The sequence below is a fragment of the Rana temporaria genome, chromosome 5, assembly GCF_905171775.1.
Source record: "Rana temporaria chromosome 5, aRanTem1.1, whole genome shotgun sequence".
NCBI lineage: Eukaryota > Metazoa > Chordata > Amphibia > Anura > Ranidae > Rana > Rana temporaria.
In genome coordinates this window covers 12707362-12731255 of record NC_053493.1, presented here as the reverse complement: position 1 = coordinate 12731255, position 23894 = coordinate 12707362, and the positions used below count along the sequence as shown (strand labels likewise).

General features: G+C 49.8%; 1 protein-coding gene across 1 annotated transcript in view; it reads left to right on the top strand.

Moving 5' to 3' along the window:
- Nucleotides 1-23894, top strand: part of WNT3A (Wnt family member 3A) — a 136235-nt gene that overhangs the window by 86407 nt on the left and 25934 nt on the right. Inside the window, exon 2 of the mRNA XM_040352184.1 lies at nt 20917-21158. Coding sequence (XP_040208118.1) covers nt 20917-21158 — 242 coding nt within the window. The remainder of the gene's footprint in view (nt 1-20916; nt 21159-23894) is intronic.

Below are 23894 nucleotides of genomic sequence, written 5' to 3'. Positions count from 1 at the left end.
AATGAGATTGCCATTGCTACCTCCTGGAACCACTGTGTAGGGTTCCCGGGGGCCCCATAGCAGTCACATGGTGCGCTGTGTCTGTGTTTAATCCTTTGCTTCCCAAAAGAAAGTCCCATGTAGACAGACAATTTCAACTCCTCATGCCCCGTGACAACAGCCCCTCTCTCCCCCCCGGGGGGCGTCAGTGGCAGCAACAATGCCCTGACCTCTCTATGTTACCTCTGACCACTTGCCTGGACACAGGTCACCCCCCTCCCCACCGCCAAGATGCTCTGACCCTGACAGTATCGCTTTACCTTTTACTTAATTGCCATCCAGATAATGAGACTCGACACAAGCCAAATGTGATATTATGTCATCTGTATTATGTAACTCATGGAGAGAAGCCTTAATGAGGAGGAGGGGAGAGTTCATTAAGGAGCAATTAGAGGGACGGATACTTTGTCATCATAGAACATTTGCTTATAGTGTCACTTCACCTAAAACTAATGCAGTCACTGGCATCCCAAAGAACCTTTACCATGTGAAACAGTGGCGGCGGGTACTCAGGGCTGTCTTAACCACTTCCAGACCATAGGTGTTTTTCAGATTTGGTGTTTGCAAGACTAAAACATTTTTTTCTGCTAGAAAATTACTTAAAACCCCCAAACATTATATATATATTTTTTTTCTAACACTCTAGAGAATAAAATAGTGGTCATTCCAATACTTTTTGTCACACCGTATTTGCGCAGCGGTCTTACAAGCGCACTTTTTTTGGAAAAAATTCACTTTTTTGAATTAAAAAATAAGACAACAATAAATTTGGCCCAATTTTTTTATATATTGTGAAAGATAATGTTACGCCGAGTAAAATGATGCCCAACATGTCACGCTTAAAAATTGCGCCCGCTCGTGGCATGGCGTCAAACTTTTACCCTTAAAAATCTCGATAGGCGATGTTTAAAAAATTCTAGAGATTGCATTTTTTTTTTCTAGGGCTATAATTATTGCTCTCGCTCTAACGATCGCGGCGATACCTCACTTGTGTGATTTAAACACCGTTTTCATATGCGGGCGCTACTCGCGTATGCGTTTCGCTTCTGCGCGCGAGCTCGTCGGGACGGGGCGCTTTAAAAATTTTTTTTGGGGTTTTCTTATTTATTTTTATTTATTTTATTACTTTTTACACTGAAAAAAAAAATAATAATAATTTGATCACTTTTATTCCTATTACAAGGAATGTAAACATCCCTTGTAATAGAAAAAAGCATGACAGGTCCTCTTAAATATGAGATCTAGGGTCAAAAAGACCTCAGATCTCATATTTGGGCTTAAATGCAAAAAAAGTAAAAAAAATAAAAAATGTCATTTTTTCAAATTCCAAAAAAAATAATTTGTCTCTTTAAGAGGCTGGGCGGGACTGACGTTTTGACGTCACTTCCGCCCAGCCGAGCTATGGGGACGGGCGAAGGAGATTTTTCCTTCAGTCTCGTCACCAGCCGACAGCACCCGATCGCCTCCGCCGCTACCGATGGCTACGGTAAGCGGCGGAGGGCGCGGGAGAGCGGCGGGAGGGGGGGGGGGCCCTTTCCCGCCACCGATAACAGTGATCTCGCGTCGAATCCGCCGTGGAGACCGCCATTATCGGATTCCAGACCGCGCACCCTAAAGATCGATACCTCGGTTGTGGCAGCAGCTGCTGCCGTTACCGAGATATCAATCTTTAAAAATAGGACGTACATCGTCGTGCGCAGGTCTGGAAGTGGTTAATGAGAGGGCACACCTGGGCCCCTGCACTTTCCCCAAAGCAGCTGGTCCTTGAGCCCACGCTGCCCTGAAATTGGGGGCCCCATGATGGCACTGAGAGTGATAGATACACAGTCTGCCTCCTACCTACTTGATGTCTGTTTACCTGCACTGTCATCATTGTAGGGGCCCCAGAGCATTACTTTGCCCAGGGGCCCATGATTCTATTAAGACGGCCCTGCTGGTACTTAATATTTGGGGGGGGGGGGCGGCAAACCAACCCCACTACCAGCCTCATGAAGGCGTGAGCTTTTTGTCAGAAATTCCGGGCGTGTGTACGCTCCATCGGACATTTGCTGTCGGATATTTCCGACAACAGAATTTTGAGAGCTGTTTCTTAAATTTTCCGACAACAAAAGCTCTTGTCGGAAATTCCAATCGTCTGTATGCAATTCCGACGTTCGGAATTTCCGACATTTGTGTGACCGTGTGTATGCAAGACAAGTTTGAGCCAACATTCCGTCGAAAGAAAATCCACGGTTTTGTTGTCGAAATTTCCGATCGTGTGTACGCGGGCGGCATAATAGTTTTCAAATACTTTTCGAATTCGAATACTTTTCATTTCGATTCATTATTTACATAAATTTGTTTCATTTGTTTATTTCGTTTTCGGGATTTGTTTTCAAATTTTGAATAGTTTTCAAGGCAATTTTGAAAACTTTTGAAATGTGAATAATTTTCCAATATCCAGAGAGAATCAAATAGAATAGAAAATAAAGGAATATAATAGAAATATATATATATATATATATATATATATATATATATATATATATATATATATTTTCTATTCTATTCCTTTATATTCTTTCTGGAAATTTAAAAACTATTTGAATTCAAAAACTATTCGAAATTGATTTGAAAACTATTATTTTTTTTAAATCAAGTAGTTTTTATTTTGATTTTGTTAATTCTCTTTTTACACATATAGGGCCAGATTCACAGCAGAAATACGCCGGCGTATCTACTGATATGCCGGCGTATTTTGAAATTTGCCGCGTCGTATCTTGATTTGGAATCCTCAAACCAAGATACGACGGCTTTTGGCATAGATCCGACAGGCGTACGACTTTGTACGCCTTCGGATCGTAGGTGTAATTCTCCGGCGGCCGCTGGGTGGAGTTTGCGTCATTTTCCAGCGTCGGGTATGCAAATTAGCTGTTTACGGCGATCCACGAAGGTACGCGCGTTCGTCGCATTCTCTTACGTTGGTTTTTCCCGTCGTAAAGTTAAGTGTGCTATTTAGATGGTGTAAAATTACACCATCCATGTTAAAGTATTGCCGTTGTTCCCGCGTCAAATTTTAAATTTTTTTTTTTTGCGTAAGACGTCCGGGAATACAAAAGTACGTTACGCACATCGCCGTTCAAAAAACACGTTGGGGTGCCGTAATTTCGTGCAAAGCACGGCGGTTAAATTTCCAAACGGAGCATGCGCAGAACATTCAGTGCGGGAACGCACCTAATTTAAATGGTATACGCCCCATTTGAATTAGGCGGGCTTGCGCCGGACGGCTTTACGCTACGGCGCCGAAAGTTTACACGCAAGTGCTTTGTGAATCAAGCACTTACGCTGGAAACTTGCGGCGGCGTTATGTAAACAGGATACGATACGCCGTCGCAAATCTACATGAATCTGGCCCATAGTCGGGAAGAAAGAAAATATTTCCATTTACATTATATAATATATAATATAAAAGTTTTTTTATAAAACAAACTAGTATTACAACAATTTGATATTCCAACAAGGTAAAAATAATCAAAAAAAAAAAAGAGAAAAAGAAAAAACAGAAACAAAAAAGAAAAAAGCAATATTTGAAAACTATTCTAAATCGATTTGAAAACTTTTCGAAATCAATATGAAAACTTTTCGAATTCGAAAACGATTTGAAATTGATTCGAAAACGAATCCCAAATATAAATTTAACTAATTAAACAAATTTAACTAAATTAATTTATGTAAATAACGAATCGAAACTAAACAAAACTAATTTTTTCGTTCTGCACATGTAGTCATTTTTTATTTTTTTAATTTTATTTTTGTATTATTTTTATTTATTTTTTTACAATTTTATTTGGGTGAAATATCAGCAGGGTGAATCTGCACTGCACATCATGATTAGGGTGGTGTGCCCAGGCACACCTGGCACACCCCCTGCGCACGCCTATGCCGGTGAGTGTATGTGTCCATGTCCAGGCATTTATGCGGTAGGAGAAAAAAAAGGAGCGATTTAGCTGCAAAATGCCGAAATGCGCCGAAAACCCTGTAAACACGCCTAAGCACTAGGTACACTTACCGCTTGAATATTTCTTAATTTCAATGGTCAGAAAAAAATGATATTCTGTCCAATAAACACCCAAGGGCTTAAAGGGGTTGTAAAGCTTTGTGTTTTTTCACCCTAATGCATCCTATGCATTAAAGTGAAAAAACACCTTGCAGTCACCGCCCCCCTGAGCCTCCGTTTTATTTACCTGAGACCCGAAATCTTTTTGGGTGCGATCCCATAAACAAACCCATACAACCCCTTTACTGTGCCTAATTCCCTGTACACACGATCGGATTTTCCATTGGAAAAACCTTGGATGTTTTTTCCGACGGAATTTCCATCAAGCTTGGCTTGCACACACAAGGTCACACATAAGTTCTCTGGACTTTCGACCGCCAAGAACGCCGATGACGTACAACACTATGACGAGCCGAGAAAATGAAGTTCAATGCTTCCGAGCATGCGTCGGAATTGCTACAGACGATCGGAATTTCCAATCGGAATTTTTCCCGTCGGAAAAATTGAGAATACGCTCTCAGGGCCAGATTCTCGTACAGCGGCGTAATTTTGTGCGGGCGTAACGTATCCGCTTTACGTTACGCCTCCGCAACTTAGACAGGCAAGTGCTGTATTCTCAAACCACTTGCTCCATAAGTTGCGGCGGCGTAGCGTAAATCGGCCGGCGTAAGCCCGCCTAATTCAAATTTGGATCAGGGGGGCGTGTTTTATGTAAATACACTGTGACCCGACGTGATTGACGTTTTTCCCGAATGGCGCATGCGCCGTCCGTGGAATTTCCCAGTGTGCATTGCTCCAAAGTACGCCGCAAGGACGTCATTGGTTTCGACGTGAACGTAAATGATGTCCAGCCCCATTCACGGACGACTTACGCAAACAACGTAACTTTTTCAAATTTCGACGCGGGAACGACGGCCATACTTAACATTGGTACGCCGCAGTTATGCCTCATATAGCAGGGGCAACATTACGCCGGGAAAAGCCTAACGTAAACGGCGTATCTTTTCTGCGTCGGCCGCGCGTACGTTCGGGAATTCGCGTATCTAGCTAATTTACATATTTCGACACGTGAATCAGCTTACACGCCCCAGCGTAAAAATGCAGTTAGGCTCCGACGGCGTAAGAGACTTACGCCAGTCGGATGTAATATAAATCTATGCGTAACTGATTTTAAGAATCAGGCGCATAGATACGACGGCTCGGATTCGGACTTACGACGGCGTACACAGCGATACGCCGTCGTAAGTCCTCTGAGAATCCGGGCATCAATCTTTTGCTGGCGGAAAATTCTGCCAGCAAAAGTCCGATGGAGCCCACACACGGTCGGAATTTCCGACCAAAAGCTCACATCGGACTTTCTGCTGGTGGAATTTCCGTGTGTACGTGGCATTACTGTATTTGCAAAAACACAGCTTAGGCGCGTTTTTTGAAGCTGCTTTTCTCCTGCAAGGAGAAGAGCGTTTAGAAGAGCCCCAGTGTGCACGAGGCCTTATGACAAAATATTTTTCGTATCCTTGCAAAAATAAAATTTACTCTGGACGGGGGGAGGATCTGCCAGTTTCTCTGTGGCTGGGTTGGAAAATATGATATAGATTTAGTGTTGCTGTCTTTGGCTGCTGAAAAAAACAAAAAAAAAACATACTTTTGATCCTCGTGTGACACGCTGGGCGCACCGCAAACACGCTCTGCGGCAGCAAAACAAACCCGAGGCACGCGCTCTCAATCCATGGCCAACGGATGGGAGCTTTGTGACTTAGCTGGATTTATTGGCATTGTCTCCTCCTGCTTTCCTAACTGAACTCGTTATGTACTTTGGCATGGCCCTGCGATCCCGGCTTAGACTTCTACATGCAGGATGGTGCTGCTTGGCATGTCAAAGCTGGTATATGCCGATTAGTGAGCCGCCAGAAGGTAATTGATCAGCACTTGGATGGTTGCCGAGGGTTCCTAGTCATAAGAAAGCCATGATAACTGGCAGGACGGTTGGAACAGGGGCGGACTGACCATTCTTGCTCTCCGCCACTGCCCGAGGGCCCAATGCCACTAGGGGGCCCCATCAGGGTTAACATCCTCAGTAAAACCAGGGACAGTATGTAAAAAAGCTGTTTTATAGCCTTTCCAGTACCTTTTCAGTGTGTTTATGTGTATTCTGTGTGTATGTATACTGTGTGGGTGTGTGTATATACTGTGTGGCCCCATAATCTATTACCTGGGGGCCCCATAATCTCCTATTGCCCGGGGGCCCCATGAGTTGTCAGTCCGCCCCTGTGTTGGAATGATGTATGGTTGGACAGTTTATATCAGACATTTTCAGCCAGTGATCCTTGAAGCTCCAGGATTCCTCCAGAGGTTGCTTGGGGTTCCTCAAACTGGATGGTTGGAATGATGTATGCAGGGCTGTCTTTAAGGCAGGGCAAAAGGGGAAGCTGCCCTGGGCCCTGTCATTGTTGTGGGGCCCAAAGCAGCTGCCTCATACTTCCCAACTATCCCAGGTTCAAATTCCCTTGTCCCTTGAAGTTTTAGTCCTGTGCTGTGTCCTGATGTCTCAGTGTGAAGTGCTGCTTACTAATGCTGCCCAGCTCCGCCCTATTGTTGTGTACAGATGACTCACCCGCAGACCCTGTGTTTACATGTAAATAACCGTCATTCATATGTAAATAACGGGAGCATTCATATGTAAATAGTGACAACGTTCATATGTAAATAGCCGAGGCCGGCGGCATTCATATGTAAATAAATGCGGCATTCATATGTTTTTAATGCCCCTCTGCAGTGAAGAGATGATGTGCTGTAACCCCTAGCAACCAATCAGTGAGCAGTATTACTGTAGAGTAAACTCTAGCAACCAATCAACAAGAAGAAATAATGTGCTGTAACCTCTAGCAACTAATCAGTGAACCGTAATGTGTGCTGTAACCTCTAGCAACCAGTCAGTAAGTGGTAATGACATGCTGTAACCACTGTGAAAGGGGCCTTAATTATTTATTTATTGTTACACGGCATTAATGTAGTATTTTTTATTTATTTTTTATTAATGATTTTTATTTATTTATAATTATTATTATTTTAGGTACTTATATAGCCACAGCACTTTACATATATATTATACATTCACATCAGTCCCCGCCCTCAAGGAGCTTACAATCTAAGGTTCCTAACTCGCATTCATACACTAGGGCCAATTTGGACAGGATCCAATTAACCTATCAGCATGTGTTGTGTGGGAGGAAACCGGAGTACCCGGAGGAAACCCACACAGGGAGAAACTCCAGGCAGGTGATGTTTGTGTATTTATTTTACATTTATTTATTTATTTATTATTATTCGTATAATAATAATAATAATAGATACAATAGTGTGAACCGGTGACTTGTCGTTATGGTCCCCCTATCCAGATGGTTCCTGTAAGGACTGCGCAGGCGCAATCCTTGCCGACGGAAATCTCCGAACCTCAGCCGGCATCCAGGCTCATTCCTTAACATCCCCGTGGATTGGAGGATGTTAAAAAAAGAGCCAGGAGGCCGAGCGAGCTGTGTGAGCGAAGCGAGGACGTGAGGCCGACTGGCCACTTTCCTCAAATTCCACATCGCCCTGGATACAGGCCGAGGATTGGAGATTTCGGTCGGCAAGGATTGCGCCTGCACAGACCTTACAGCATGGGTGCCCAACGGCCCGCGGCGCCCTCCCAAGTGGCCCACCATGTCTTGCTCTGAGATGGCGGGTCAGCAAGCCCAGATTGCGGACTCCCGACCCGCCATCTGCGAGCATTAGTGAATGGGGTCATTTGCGGCGGGGCTGGTCTATTCCTGATCGCGGCGGGGCTGGCCTATCAGTGATCGCGGTGGTGCTGGCCTATCCGTGATCACGACCTGGCTGGCCTATCCGTGATCTTGCTTGCTCCTGGAGTCCCGTCTCCACCTTTGTGAACACCGCTGCCTTCACCTCCTCCAGGTTCCCGCTCTGTGGAGAGAGGGAGCAGCCAAGGTAAATAAATAAAATAAAAAACGTCTGGTGTCAGTATAAGTGTAGAAGTCAGTGCAGTGAGGTGGACAGTGCAGTGTAGTGTGCAGTGTAGTGGACAGGGCAGTGTAGTGGACAGTGCAATTGTCAGTGCAGTGAAGTGGGCAGTGTAGTGTAGTGTAGTGGACAGTGCAATTGTCAGTGCAGTGAAGTGGGCAGTGTAGTGTAGTGTAGTGGTCAGTGCAATTATCAGTGCAGTGTAGTGTAGTGGTTAGTGCAATTGTCAGTGCAGTGTAGTGTAGTGGTCAGTGCAATTGTCAGTGCAGTGTAGTGTAGTGGTCAGTGCAATTGTCAGTGCAGTGTAGTGTAGTGGTCAGTGCAATTGTCAGTGTAGTGTAGTGGACAGTGCAGTGGACAGTGTAGGAATCAGGTAGTGTAGTGGACAGGTCAGTGTAGTGGTGGCAAGTATAAGAAGCAAGTAGGTCAGTGTAGTGGTCAGTGTAGGTATCAGGTAGGTCAGTGTAGAAATCAGGTAGGTAGGTTAGTGTAGTGGTCAGTGTGGGAATCAGGCTGGTCAGTACTATAGTAGAAAGTGAAGAGACTCGGGGAGTTCTAAAAGTCCACAGGTTAGGGGGGCGCAAATTACTTGCCTTGCCGCGGGCGCTGACAAACCATACGCCACTGATGCTCATTGTGGCCCGCGACCGGTTACCAAGTCGATAAAGTGGCCCTCGCTCCTCAAAAGGTTGGGGACCCCTGCCTTACAGGAACCATCTCGATAGCCGGAACCAGATCGTCAGATCACCGACACTTAGGCCCCATACACACGAGAGGATTTATCCGCAGATACGGTCCAGCGGACCGTATCCGCGGATAAATCCTCTCGAGGATTTCAGAAGATTTCTATGCGATGGCGTGTACTCACCATCGCATTGAAATCCGCGCTGAAATCCTCTGGCGATGACGTGTCGCGCCGTCGCCGCTATTATGACGCGGCGACGGGCGCGACGCTGTCATATAAGGAATTCCACGCATGCGTCAAATCATTACGACGCGTGCGGGGAATCCCTTTGGACGGATGGATCCGGTAAGTCTGTACAGACGAGCGGATCCATCCGTTGGAATGGATTCCAGCAGATGGATATGTTCTGCATGTCAGCAAATATCCATCTGCTGGAAATCCATCCCAGGGGAGATTTATCCGCGGAAACAGATCCGCTGGCGTGTACACACCATAGAATCTATCCGCAGAAACCCATTTGCTGGGATTTATCTGCGGATGGATTCTATCGTGTGTATGGGGCCTTAGTCTGTCCCTGAGCCTGATACTGGTAACATCGCTACATTGTACTGGATTGTATTACTTTGTATCACATTGTTTCATTGTTTCGATACATAACTGGGTCTCACATTCCTCCACGGCTCTATACAAACAGCACACGTCGTCTATTGCTGCACACAAACGATTATGACACCAACTCATAGAAGATAAATCACCGGCGTCCATTATATTGCAGTATATGAAGTGACTCCGATGAGTTTTACGAGCCTTTCTGTCGGCTTGCTGTTGACTTATTCGCTAATCCTCCCCACAAAGGCCCCAATGACTCTCCACTTACACTTCACACTATTCACATCTGTTACAAAAAGAAAGTTCATTGCCTGGAGATTGAAGAGGGATTTGTAAGACAAAGTGATTGTAGATGACACCGACCATAAACTTCAACTTTCCTCCGCACTGTTTGCCGTCGGTGACTGTTACGTCTTTTGTTGCGGCGCATGGAGCTTAGTGAAGGATCAGCTGACTCTTCATGGTTTAATCGTTATATATATACGGCGCGGTGTTCTGTTATGTTTATCTGCAAGTTTAAAGAACAATGTTGCAATGCTAGATGATGAATTGGGGGGATTTCTGCCTTTATTTTGGCCTTTGAGGGCCCCCTTTACACTGTGCCGTTCCATTGAGATACATCATGGTATTCCGTGCTTAAGGTGGACCTCAGAAAATGAAGATTTGCTTTGCTATAGGGAGCATTTAGAATTGTGTCCCATCATTGGTGTCAGTGGGAGGAATAGTGTCCCATCATTGGTGTCAGTGGGAGGAATAGTGTCCCATCATTGGTATCAGTGGGAGGAATAGTGTCCCATCATTGGTATCAGTGGGAGAAATAGTGTCCCATCATTGGTATCAGTGGAAGAAATAGTGTCCCATCATTGGTGTCAGTGGAAGGAATAGTGTCCCATCATTGGTATCAGTGAGAGGAATAGTGTCCCATCATTGGTGTCAGTGGGAGGAATAGTGTCCCATCATTGGTATCAGTGAGAGGAATAGTGCCCCACCATTGGTATCAGTGGGAGGAATAGTGTCCCATCATTGGTATCGGTGAGAGGAATAGTGTCCCATCATTGAAATCAGTGGGAGGAATAGTGTCCCATCATTGGTATCAGTGGGAGGAATAGTGTCCCGTCATTGGTATCAGTGGGAGGAATAGTGTCCCATCATTGGTATCAGTGGGAGGAATAGTGTCCCATCATTGGTATCAGTGAGAGGAATAGTGTCCCATCATTGGTGTCAGTTTGAGGAATAGTGTCTCGTCATTGGTATCAGTGGAAGAAATAGTGTCCCATCATTGGTATCAGTGGGAGAAGTAGTGTCCCATCATTGGTATCAGTTGGTGGAATAGTGTCCCATCATTGGTATTGGTGAGAGCAATAGTGTCCCATCATTGGTGTCAGTGGGAGGAATAGTGACCCATCATTGGTGTCAGTGGGAGGAATAGTGTCCCATCATTGGTGTCAGTGGGAGGAATAGTGTCCCATCATTGGTGCAGTGAGAGGAATAGTGTCCCATCATTGGTGTCAGTGGGAGGAATAGTGTCCCATCATTGGTATTGGTGAGAGCAATAGTGTCCCATCATTGGTGTCAGTGGGAGGAATAGTGTCCCATCATTGGTGTCAGTGGGAGGAATAGTGTCCCATCATTGGTGAAGTGAGAGGAATAGTGTCCCATCATTGGTATCAGTGGAAGAAATAGTGTCCCATCATTGGTGTCAGTGGGAGGAATAGTGTCCCATCATTGGTATCAGTGAGAGGAATAGTGTCCCATCATTGGTGTCAGTGGGAGGAATAGTGTCCCATCATTGGTGTCAGTGAGAGGAATAGTGTCCCATCATTGGTATCAGTGGGAGGAATAGTGTCCCATCATTGGTATCAGTGAGAGGAATAGTGTCCCATCATTGGTGTCAGTGGGAGGAATAGTGTCCCATCATTGGTGTCAGTGGGAGGAATAGTGTCCCATCATTGGTATCAGTGGGAGGAATAGTGTCCCATCATTGGTGTCAGTGGGAGGAATAGTGGCCCATCATTGGTGTCAGTGGGAGGAATAGTGTCCCATCATTGGTATCAGTGGGAGGAATAGTGTCCCATCATTGGTATCAGTGAGAGGAATAGTGTCCCATCATTGGTGTCAGTGGGAGGAATAGTGTCCCATCATTGGTGTCAGTGGGAGGAATAGTGTCCCATCATTGGTATCAGTGGGAGGAATAGTGTCCCATCATTGGTGTCAGTGGGAGGAATAGTGGCCCATCATTGGTGTCAGTGGGAGGAATAGTGTCCCATCATTGGTATCAGTGGGAGGAATAGTGTCCCATCATTGGTGTCAGTGGGAGGAATAGTGTCCCATCATTGGTGTCAGTGGGAGGAATAGTGTCCCATCATTGGTGTCAGTGGGAGGAATAGTGTCCCATCATTGGTATTAGTGGGAGGAATAGTGTCCCATCATTGGTGTCAGTGGGAGGAATAGTGTCCCATCATTGTCACATGACCAATTATTTTGTCGCCATTGAACATTTATTTGTTATGGACATTTGATTTTTTACTTGGTAACTTATATGGGTGGAAAGGAGTACTTAGCACAATCATTTATATTTGTATTATTATTATATGGTGTTTTATACACAATTCCAGTGGATAATATAATTATTGGTGCTGATTGGCCAATCAGACATCCAGCACTGCATTTTTGGTAGAAGAGGGAGGAGTCACATGCTCCCGCATACCGGGAAGTACCCAGGCCCGGATTTCCCACAAGGCCACTGAGGCCAGGCTTTGGGGCGGCAGGGCGCCAAGGGGCGGCAGTGGCATGGATTCCCCCGACGCCCGTAACATACAGTGCTCTTCCCATCTCAGCTGTGACAGGAGTTCGAGCACAGTGCTAGGACTCCTGTTTTGGAGGTGACAGGGTCAATAAAGAGAACCTGTCACCTCCAATTGCTATCACACAAAATGAAAAAAATTGATAAAAAAATAAATAAATAATAAGAAATAATAATTAAATTAAATTAATAAAATAAAAAAGTAATTAAAAAGTTAAGAATAAGAAAAATAATAAGAAAATTATACAAAAATAAAAAAAAGTAAGCGACAAGCTACAAATTAAAAAAAAAAAAAGTGATATAAAAGTAAAATAAAAAGAAAAAAAATATTTGACCGCCCCTGCCATCCGGGTGCCATTCTCCGTTGATTTGGGGGGGTAGTTCGGTTGGCGGGCAGGGGGTGCATTGCGGAACCTGGCCCTGGAAGTACCGGAGATTTCACTTCCACAGAGCAAAGTTGAGTCAAATCAGGTGATTGATTCTTGGTCCAGTCCTGTGCAGTAATCAGTGTGGGGGGCTTCGCCTTTCTCTGATAAAGACCGCTCACTGCTGCTCTCTCTTCTTGTGCAGGGTGACTGGTCTTGTTGCTGCCCCCTTGTGGGCGAAGCCTGCTGGGCCCCTCCCACGTCTCTGCACAGGCTATGCACAGCAGTGATGTCACTGCTACTTTTACCAGGTAATATCTGGGGTTGCAAAGGCATATGGTGCACACAAGTTTAATCCTTTATGGAATATAATTCGAAGACCGTTTTCATGCCCAGAGATCGGCTTTATGTGAAGCTGTTGGTTTGCCATGTGTGGGCCTGGATGGGGCTATGTAAGGGTCCTTGTCTTCTATTCAGTAGAGCAGTGGATGGTGTCAGTAGAGCAGTTGATGGTGTCAGTAGAGCAGTGAATGGTGTCAGTAGAGCAGTGGATGGTGTCAGTAGGGCAGTGGACGGTGTCAGTAGAGCAGTGGATGGTGTCAGTAGGGCAGGGGACGGTGTCAGTAGGGCAGTGGACGGTGTCAGTAGGGCAGTGGACGGTGTCAGTAGAGCAGTGGATGGTGTCAGTAGAGCAGTGGATGGTGTCAGTAGAGGGGCAGAGGACGGTGTCAGTAGGGCAGAGGACGGTGTCAGTAGGGCAGAGGACGGTGTCAGTAGAGCAGTGGACGGTGTCAGTAGGGCAGTGGACGGTGTCAGTAGAGCAGTGGACGGTGTCAGTAGGGCAGAGGACGGTGTCAGTAGGGCAGAGGATGGTGTCAGTAGGGCAGTGGACGGTGTCAGTAGAGCAGGGGATGGTGTCAGTAGGGCAGTGGATGGTATCAGTAGAGCAGTGGATGGTGTCAGTAGGGCAGTGGATGGTGTCAGTAGGGCAGTGGACGGTGTCAGTTGAGCAGTGGATGGTGTCAGTAGAGCAGTGGACGGTGTCAGTAGAGCAGTGGATGGTGTCAGTAGGGCAGTGGATGGTGTCAGTAGGGCAGTGGACGGTGTCAGTAGGGCAGTGGACGGTGTCAGTAGAGCAGTGGATGGTGTCAGTAGGGCAGTGGATGGTGTCAGTAGGGCAGTGGATGGTGTCAGTAGGGCAGTGGATGGTGTCAGTAGAGCAGTGGATGGTGTCAGTAGAGCAGTGGACGGTGTCAGTAGGGCAGTGGATGGTGTCAGTAGAGCAGTGGACGGTGTGAGTAGGGCAGTGGATGGTGTCAGTAGGGCAGTGGATGGTGTCAGTAGAGCAGTGGACGGTGTCAGTAGAGCAGTGGACGGTGTCAGTAGGGCAGTGGATGGTGTCAGTAGGGCAGTGGACGGTGTCAGTAGAGCAGTGGACGGTGTCAGTAGGGCAGAGGACGGTGTCAGTAGGGCAGTGGACGGTGTCAGTAGAGCAGTGGATAATGTCAGTAGAGCAGTGGACGGTGTCAGTAGAGCAGTGGACGGTGTCAGTAGAGCAGTGGATGGTGTCAGTAGGGCAGAGGACGGTGTCAGTAGGGCAGTGGACGGTGTCAGTAGGGCAGTGGACGGTGTCAGTAGAGCAGTGGATGGTGTCAGTAGAGCAGTGGATGGTGTCAGTAGAGCAGTGGATGGTGTCAGTAGAGCAGTGGATGGTGTCAGTAGGGCAGTGGATGGTGTCAGTAGGGCAGTGGACGGTGTCAGTAGAGCAGTGGACGGTGTCAGTAGGGCAGTGGACGGTGTCAGTAGAGCAGTGGACGGTGTCAGTAGGGCAGTGGACGGTGTCAGTAGGGCAGTGGACGGTGTCAGTTGAGCAGTGGATGGTGTCAGTAGAGCAGTGGACGGTGTCAGTAGAGCAGTGGATGGTGTCAGTAGGGCAGTGGATGGTGTCAGTAGGGCAGTGGACGGTGTCAGTAGGGCAGTGGACGGTGTCAGTAGAGCAGTGGATGGTGTCAGTAGGGCAGTGGATGGTGTCAGTAGGGCAGTGGATGGTGTCAGTAGGGCAGTGGATGGTGTCAGTAGAGCAGTGGATGGTGTCAGTAGAGCAGTGGACGGTGTCAGTAGGGCAGTGGATGGTGTCAGTAGAGCAGTGGACGGTGTGAGTAGGGCAGTGGATGGTGTCAGTAGGGCAGTGGATGGTGTCAGTAGAGCAGTGGACGGTGTCAGTAGAGCAGTGGACGGTGTCAGTAGGGCAGTGGATGGTGTCAGTAGGGCAGTGGACGGTGTCAGTAGAGCAGTGGACGGTGTCAGTAGGGCAGAGGACGGTGTCAGTAGGGCAGTGGACGGTGTCAGTAGAGCAGTGGATAATGTCAGTAGAGCAGTGGACGGTGTCAGTAGAGCAGTGGACGGTGTCAGTAGAGCAGTGGATGGTGTCAGTAGGGCAGAGGACGGTGTCAGTAGGGCAGTGGACGGTGTCAGTAGGGCAGTGGACGGTGTCAGTAGAGCAGTGGATGGTGTCAGTAGAGCAGTGGATGGTGTCAGTAGAGCAGTGGATGGTGTCAGTAGGGCAGTGGATGGTGTCAGTAGGGCAGTGGACGGTGTCAGTAGAGCAGTGGACGGTGTCAGTAGGGCAGTGGACGGTGTCAGTAGAGCAGTGGACGGTGTCAGTAGGGCAGTGGACGGTGTCAGTAGGGCAGAGGACGGTGTCAGTAGGGCAGTGGACGGTGTCAGTAGAGCAGTGGACGGTGTCAGTAGAGCAGTGGACGGTGTCAGTAGGGCAGTGGACGGTGTCAGTAGGGCAGAGGACGGTGTCAGTAGGGCAGTGGACGGTGTCAGTAGAGCAGTGAATGGTGTCAGTAGGGCAGTGGATGGTGTCAGTAGAGCAGTGGACGGTGTCAGTAGGGCAGAGGACGGTGTCAGTAGGGCAGTGGACGGTGTCAGTAGAGCAGTGAATGGTGTCAGTAGGGCAGTGGATGGTGTCAGTAGGGCAGTGGACGGTGTCAGTAGAGCAGGGGATGGTGTCAGTAGGGCAGTGGATGGTATCAGTAGAGCAGTGGATGGTGTCAGTAGAGCAGTGAATGGTGTCAGTAGGGCAGTGGATGGTGTCAGTAGAGCAGTGGACGGTGTCAGTAGGGCAGAGGACGGTGTCAGTAGGGCAGTGGACGGTGTCAGTAGAGCAGTGAATGGTGTCAGTAGGGCAGTGGACGGTGTCAGTAGGGCAGTGGACGGTGTCAGTAGAGCAGGGGATGGTGTCAGTAGGGCAGTGGATGGTATCAGTAGAGCAGTGGATGATGTCAGTAGGGCAGTGGATGGTGTCAGTAGGGCAGTGGACGGTGTCAGTTGAGCAGTGGATGGTGTCAGTAGAGCAGTGGACGGTGTCAGTAGAGCAGTGGACGGTGTCAGTAGGGCAGTGGATGGTGTCAGTAGGGCAGTGGATGGTGTCAGTAGGGCAGTGGACAGTGTCAGTAGAGCAGTGGATGGTGTCAGTAGGGCAGTGGACGGTGTCAGTAGGGCAGTGGACGGTGTCAGTAGAGCAGTGGATGGTGTCAGTAGGGCAGTGGATGGTGTCAGTAGGGCAGTGGATGGTGTCAGTAGGGCAGTGGACAGTGTCAGTAGAGCAGTGGATGGTGTCAGTAGGGCAGTGGACGGTGTCAGTAGGGCAGTGGACGGTGTCAGTAGAGCAGTGGATGGTGTCAGTAGGGCAGTAGATGGTGTCAGTAGGGCAGTGGATGGTGTCAATATTGCAGTGGATGGTGTCAGTAGAGCAGTGGATGGTGTCAGTAGAGCAGTGGACGGTGTGAGTAGGGCAGTGGATGGTGTCAGTAGGGCAGTGGACGGTGTCAGTAGGGCAGTGGACGGTGTCAGTAGAGCAGTGGACGGTGTCAGTAGGGCAGTGGATGGTGTCAGTAGAGCAATGGATGGTATCAGTAGAGCAGTGGACGGTGTCAGTAGAGCAGTGGACGGTGTCAGTAGAGCAGTGGATGGTGTCAGTAAGGCAGTGGACGGTGTCAGTAGAGCAGTGGACGGTGTCAGTAGGGCAGTGGATGGTGTCAGTAGAGCAGTGGACGGTGTCAGTAGGGTAGTGGATGGTGTCAGTAGAGCAGTGGATGGTGTCAGTAGGTCAGTTGACGGTGTCAGTAGAGCAGTGGATGGTGTCAGTAGAGCAGTGGATGGTGTTAGTAGAGCAGTGGATGGTGTCAGTAGAGCAGTGGATGGTGTCAGTAGGTCAGTTGACGGTGTCAGTAGAGCAGTGGATGGTGTCAGTAGAGCAGTGGACGGTGTCAGTAGAGCAGTGGACGGTGTCAGTATAGCAGTGGACAGTGTCAGTAGAGCAGTGGACGCTGTCAGTAGGGCAGTGGATGGTGTCAGTAGAGCAGTGGATGGTGTCAGTAGAGCAGTGGACGGTGTCAGTAGGGCAGTGGATGGTGTCAGTAGGGCAGTGGATAATGTCAGTAAGGCAGTGGATGGTTTAAGTAGAGCAGTGGACGGTGTCAGTAGGGCAGTGGACGGTGTCAGTAGAGCAGTGGACGGTGTCAGTAGAGCAGTGGACGGTGTCAGTAGAGCAGTGGACGGTGTCAGTAGGGCAGTGGACGGTGTCAGTAGAGCAGTGGACGGTGTCAGTAGAGCAGTGGACGGTGTCAGTAGAGCAGTGGACGGTGTCAGTAGGGCAGTGGACGGTGTCAGTAGAGCAGTGGACGGTGTCAGTAGAGCAGTGGACGGTGTCAGTAGAGCAGAGGACGGTGTCAGTAGGGCAGTGGACGGTGTCAGTAGGGCAGTGGACGGTGTCAGTAGAGCAGTGGACGGTGTCAGTAGAGCAGTGGACGGTGTCAGTAGAGCAGTGGACGGTGTCAGTAGAGCAGTGGACGGTGTCAGTAGGGCAGTGGACGGTGTCAGTAGAGCAGTGGACGGTGTCAGTAGGGCAGTGGATGGCTCAGGTAGCGTGATTAGCCCCTGGGGACCATCGGGCCCCTTACAGGTGTAATGCCTGTACCCCCCCTGATGGCGGCCCTGCCTACACCTGAATGTGATTGGCCAGGATGGAGTCAATGCCGGCTCTCCTGCCATACCAAGGAGCTGAGAGCGGGGGATGGGAGGGCCCGGCTAGGAACAGCTGGAAGCAGCAAGTCAGGTCGGGTCAGAGCAGTCGGGAGAAGCGTGGAAATCTCTTCAATTATACAGCAAGCTGCGGCCTGTACAATCAAATCAATTTGTTCTCTTCATGACTGAAACTCTCCGCAGAATCTCCGAGATTTATTCATGAATGTGACTCATTCGATCCGTCATGTCTGCCGTTCTCCAGCGCTGAGATCTCCCGCAATTCCCGGCTCTGCTCCTGCACACCTGTCCTATGTGTGTCCCTGACCACCAGATCCTTCCTCTTACAATCTTCATAATAAAAAATAAAGTTCCAAAAGGGATGGTGGGAACCCCTCATAATGGGCACAGCGGGGGTACAGACCCGGGAACTCAGCACAGGGATGGTGGGAACCCCTCATAATGGACCCTTTTACATTACACAGCCCCCCACAGTTTGTTACACAGACTCCCCCCTAACAGTTCTGGGCCCCCTGCATGTTACACAGACCTCCCTACAGTACAGACCCCCTCCCTACAGTGCAGACCCCCTTACATTGCAGACCCTCTCTACAATACAGACCCCCTCTACATTACAGACCCCCCTACATTACAGACCCCCCTACATTACAGATCCCCCTAGATTACAGATCCCCCTACATTACGGACCCCCTCTACAATACAGAACCCCCTACATTACAGACCCTCTCTACAATACAGACCCCCTCTACATTACAGACCCCCCTACATTACAGATCCCCCCTACATTACAGATCCCCCCTACATTACAGATCCCCCCTACATTACAGACCCCCTCCCTACAGTGCAGACCTCCCTACAGTACAGACCCCCCTACATTGCAGACCCTCTTTACAATACAGACCCCCCTACATTACAGACCCCCCTACATTACAGCTCCCCTCTACAATACAGCCCCCCTCTACAATACAGCCTCCCTCTACAATACAGCCCCCCTACAGTACAGACCCCCTCCCTACAGTGCAGACCCCCCTACATTACAGATCCCCCCTACATTACAGATCCCTCCTACATTACAGATCCCCCCTACATTACAGATCCCCCTACATTACGGACGCCCTCTACAACACAGACCCCCCTACATTACAGCTCCCCTCTACAATACAGCCCCCTCGACATTACAGACCCCCCTACATTACAGATCCCCCTACATTACAGCCCCCTCTACAATACAGACCCCCTCCCTACAGTACAGACCCCCTCCCTACAGTTCAGACCCCCTTACAGTACAGACCCCCCTACATTGCAGACCTTCTCTACAATACAGACCCCCCTACATTACAGCCCCCCTCTACAATACAGCTCCCCTACATTACAGATCCCCTAAATTACAGACCTCCCTACATTACGGTACCCCCTACATTACAGCCCCCCTCTACAATACAGACCCCGCTACATTACAGCCCCCCTCTACAATACAGCCCCCTCTACATTACAGACCCCAATACATTACAGATCCCCCTACATTACAGCCCCCCTCTACAATACAGACCCCCTCCTTACAGTACAGACCCCCTCCCTACAGTACAGACCCCCCCTACATTACTGCCCCCTTCTACAATACAGCCCCCTCTACATTACAGATCCGCCCTACATTACAGACCCCCTCTACAATATAGACCCCCCCCCTACAATACAGGCCCCCCTACAATACAGAACCCCCCTACATTTCAGACCACCCCTACAATACAGAAACCCCCCTACAAAATAGACCCACCCTTCAGACCCATAATGTACCTCAGATCAGCGCGGGACTGCATTTCGGGTCCCCTCCCCCTGTGTAGACATAAAGGAAAGAGGGGGAGGTGGCTTCACTCTGCTCGGCTGTGTCAGACAGCCGAGACTGATCAGATCATCAGAGCTGCGGCCACCGTGCCAGAGAGAAGGGGATCTTTGCGGGTCCCGGCCCCCTGATGTGCTGATGAGCGTCACTGTCACTCGAGTGCGGCTCCGACTCGCAGCTGAGAGTGCACTGGGGGGAGACGTGACATGCGGGCCGCAGCGGCCCACCGGGCATATGCCGGTATGCCCTATGGCCAGTCCGGGCCTGGGCACTGCAGGTGTACAGAGCCAGGACCTCAGCACAGGGATGGTGAAAGCCCTCATAATGGGCACAGCAGGTGTACAGACCTGGGACCTCAGCACAGGGATGGTGAGAACCCCTCATAATGGGCACAGCGGGTGTACAGACCTGGGAACTCAGCACAGGGATGGTGGGAACTCCTCATAATGGGCACAGCGGGTGTACAGACCCGGGAACTCAGCACAGGGATGGGGGGAACCCTCATAATGGGCACAGCAGGTGTACAGACCCGGGAACTCAGCACAGGGATGGTGGGAACTCCTCATAATGGGCACAGCAGATGTACAGACCCGGGAACTCAGCACAGGGATGGTGAGAACTCCTCATAATGGGCACAGCGGGTGTACAGACCCGGGAACTCAGCACAGGGAGGGTGGGAACCCCTCATAATGGGCACAGCAGATGTACAGACCCGGGAACTCAGCACAGGGCTGGTGGGAACCCCTCATAATGGGCACAGCAGGTGTACAGACCCGGGAACTCAGCACAGGGATGGTGGGAACTCCTCATAATGGGCACAGCAGATGTACAGACCCGGGAACTCAGCACAGGGCTGGTGGGAACCCCTCATAATGGGCACAGCAGGTGTACAGACCCGGGAACTCAGTACAGAGATGGTGGGAACTCCTCATAATGGGCACAGCAGGTGTACAGACCTGGGAACTCAGCACAGGGATGGTGAGAACTCCTCATAATGGGCATTATGGGCACAGCCACACTTCGCTCCAGAAAAAGTGGCCGCCCAATGCACGCCGAACGGTAACACGTAAAAGCTTATTATCCACAAATCAAAAGGTTTATCCAACACACTTCAGGGATCACAAATCCCCCTTCATCAGGGCCCCCAAAACGCGTTGACTACACCGTATGACCCCTCGTTGTGGATAATAAATGCTTACTGGAATTAGCTGTGATTTGTAGCGCTCTCATCCTTTATATACCGTATAAGCATTAGGTCTTGTGCATTTGGGGGGGGGGGGGGGGGGGTAACACCCTGCAGTTGAGCCATGTATATTTTCTTAGTTTAGGATTGGTGAATTCCTGAGCTGTGTAATTTCTCTGCAAACCAACCAGATTGTTGGAAAGATAAGAGACTAGTGATCCGTTCTTCTTCCTGATTGGATCGCCGCTGACGCTATAGGTGACTAATTGTCCAATCCTCTCTTCCAGGTCGTTAGCCGTTGGGCCGCAATACACTTCTCTGGGGACGCAGCCGATCCCGTGTGGCACCATCCCGGGGCTGGTAGCCAAGCAGATGCGCTTTTGTCGGAATTACATGGAGATAATGCCCAGCGTGGCGGAGGGGGTGAAGATCGGCATCCAGGAATGTCAGCACCAGTTCCGTGGCAGGAGGTGGAATTGTACGACGGTGAACGACAACCTGGCCATCTTTGGACCCGTCTTAGATAAAGGTCGGTGACCATTTGGGACGCATTTTACTGAAGAGTTGAAAAAGAGAAATTGTTTTACAATGTTAGAGGTACAAACTCTATTCATGGTGTGAGGCTGTGCTCTCCAAGGTGCGGATCAAGGGCGGAATGTGGCCTTTACACAGCCCTTGGGGCATTATTCCTCCCACTGATACCAATGATGGGGCACTATTCCTCCCACTGACACCAATGATGGGGCACTATTCTTCCCACTGACACCAATGATGGGGCACTATTCCTCCCACTGATACCAATGATGGGACACTATTCCTCCCACTGACGTCAATGAGGGGGCACTATTCCTCCCACTGATACCAATTATGGGGCACTATTCCTCCCACTGACACCAATGATGGGGCCAGTGGGGGGAATAGTTATGTTCCCATCATATGCAGCCTCTGTTCCTATCATATGCAGCCTCTGTACCCATCATCTGCAGCCTCTGTGCCCATCATACAGCCTCTGTGCCCATCATATGCAGCCTGTGCCCATCATACGCAGCCTGTGCTCATCATGCAGCCTCTGTGCCCATCATATGCAGCCTCTGCCCATCATATGCAGCCTCTGTGCCCATCATACAGCCTCTGTGCCCATCATATGCAGCCCCTGTTCCCATCATATGCAGCCTCTGTGCCCATCATATGCAGCCTCTGTGCCCATCATATGCAGCCTCTGTGTCCATCATATGCAGCCTCTGTGTCCATCATATGCAGCCTCTGTGCCCATCATATGCAGCCTCTGTGCCCATCATATGCAGCCTCTGTGCCCATCACATGCAGCCTGTGCTCATCATGCAGCCCATGTGCCCCTCATATGGAGCCTGTGCCCCTCATATGGAGCCTGTGCCCATCATAAGGAGCCTGTGCCCATCATATGGAGCCTGTGCCTATCATATGCAGCCTGTGCCCATCATATGCAGCCTCTGTGCCCATCATATGCAGCATGTGCCCACCATGCAGCCTGTGCCCATCATACAGCCTCTGTGCCCATCATATGCAGCCTGTGCTCATCATATGCAGCCTGTGCCCATCATATGCAGCCTGTGCCTATCATATGCAGCCTGTGCCCATCATATGCAGCCTGTGCCCATCATATGCAGCCTGTGCCCATCATATGCAGCCTCTGCCCATCATATGCAGCCTCTGTGCCCATCATATGCAGCCTGTGCCCATCATATGCAGCCTGTGCTCATCATACAGCCTCTGTGCCCATCATATGCAGCCTGTGCTCATCATACAGCCTCTGTGCCCATCATATGCAGCCTCTGTGCCCATCATATGCAGCCTGTGCCCATCATATGCAGCCTGTGCCCATCATATGCAGCCTCTGCCCATCATATGCAGCCTCTGTGCCCATCATATGCAGCCTGTGCCCATCATATGCAGCCTGTGCTCATCATGCAGCCTCTGTGCCCATCATATGCAGCCTATTCCTATCATATGCAGCCTGTGCCCATCATATGCAGCCTCTGTGCCCATCAAATGCAGCCTATTCCTATCATACGCCATTGTGTGCCCATCATCAGATACCTGAATAGGGAGTGGCTACGGCGGCCATGGATAGATTCATGCTATCCATTATACACAGAGGGATGTGGCGTGATAGAGGGGGCGGCGCCCGTGCGCCCTTAATGGACGCACTGATACTGATACTATGTATTCAGACTGTGAGGTATATGCTTTATTAAAGCTATAAAGAATACATAGCATGCATGCATTAGGTTGTGTGAACCCCTTTTCCTACACCCCCAATGCCTGAAACATGTCAGTAGAGACGGTTTTCTCAGTGTCGGTTGCCTCTCTCTCTCCCCCTCTCCCCTTTCTCTCTCCCCCTATCTCTCCATCTCTCACTCCCCCTCTCTCTTCCTCTCTCTCTCCCTCTCTCCCCCTCTCTCTCCAACTCTCTCTCCACCCTCTCTCTCCCTCTTTCTCCATCTCTCTCTCTCTCTCCCCCTCTATCTCTCTCCCCTCTCTCTCTGGCCCCTCGCTCCCTGTCCCCTCTCTCTCCCTCTCTCCATTTCTCTCTCTCCCCCTCTCTCTCTCTCCCCTCTCTCTCCATCTCTCTCTCCCCTCGCTCTCTGTCCCCTCTCTCTCCCTCTCTCCCCCTCTCTCTCCATCTCTCTCCCCCTCTCTCTCCATCTCTCTCTCTCCCCCTCTCTCTCCATCTCTCTCCCCCTCTCTCTCCATCTCTCTCTCTCCCCCTCTCTCTCCCTCTCTCTCCCTCCCCCTCTCTCTCCCTCCCCCTCTCTCTCCCTCCCCCTCTCTCTCCCTCCCCCTCTCTCTCCCTCCCTCTATCTCTCCCTCCTCTCTCTTTCTCCCTATCTCTCCCTCCTCTCTCTCCCCCTTCTCTCTCTTCCCCCTCTCTCTCCCCCCTCTCTCTCTCCCCCCTCTCTCTCTCCCCCTCTCTCTCTCCCCCCTCTCTCTCCCCCCTTCTCTCTCCCCCTCTCTCTCTCCCCCCTCTCTCCCCCTCTCTCTCACCCCCTCTCTCTCTCCCCCTTCTCTCTCCCCCCTCTCCCCCCTTCTTTCTCCCCTCTCTCTCTCTCCCTCTCTCTCTCCCCCTCCCCCCTCTCTCCCCCCTCTCTCTCCCCCCCTCTCTCTCTCCCCCCCTCTCTCTCTCTCACCCCCTCTCTCTCTCCCCCCTCCCCCCTCTCTCCCCCCTCTCTCTCCCCCCTCTCTCTCTCCCCCCCTCTCTCTCTCACCCCCTCTCTCTCTCCCCCTC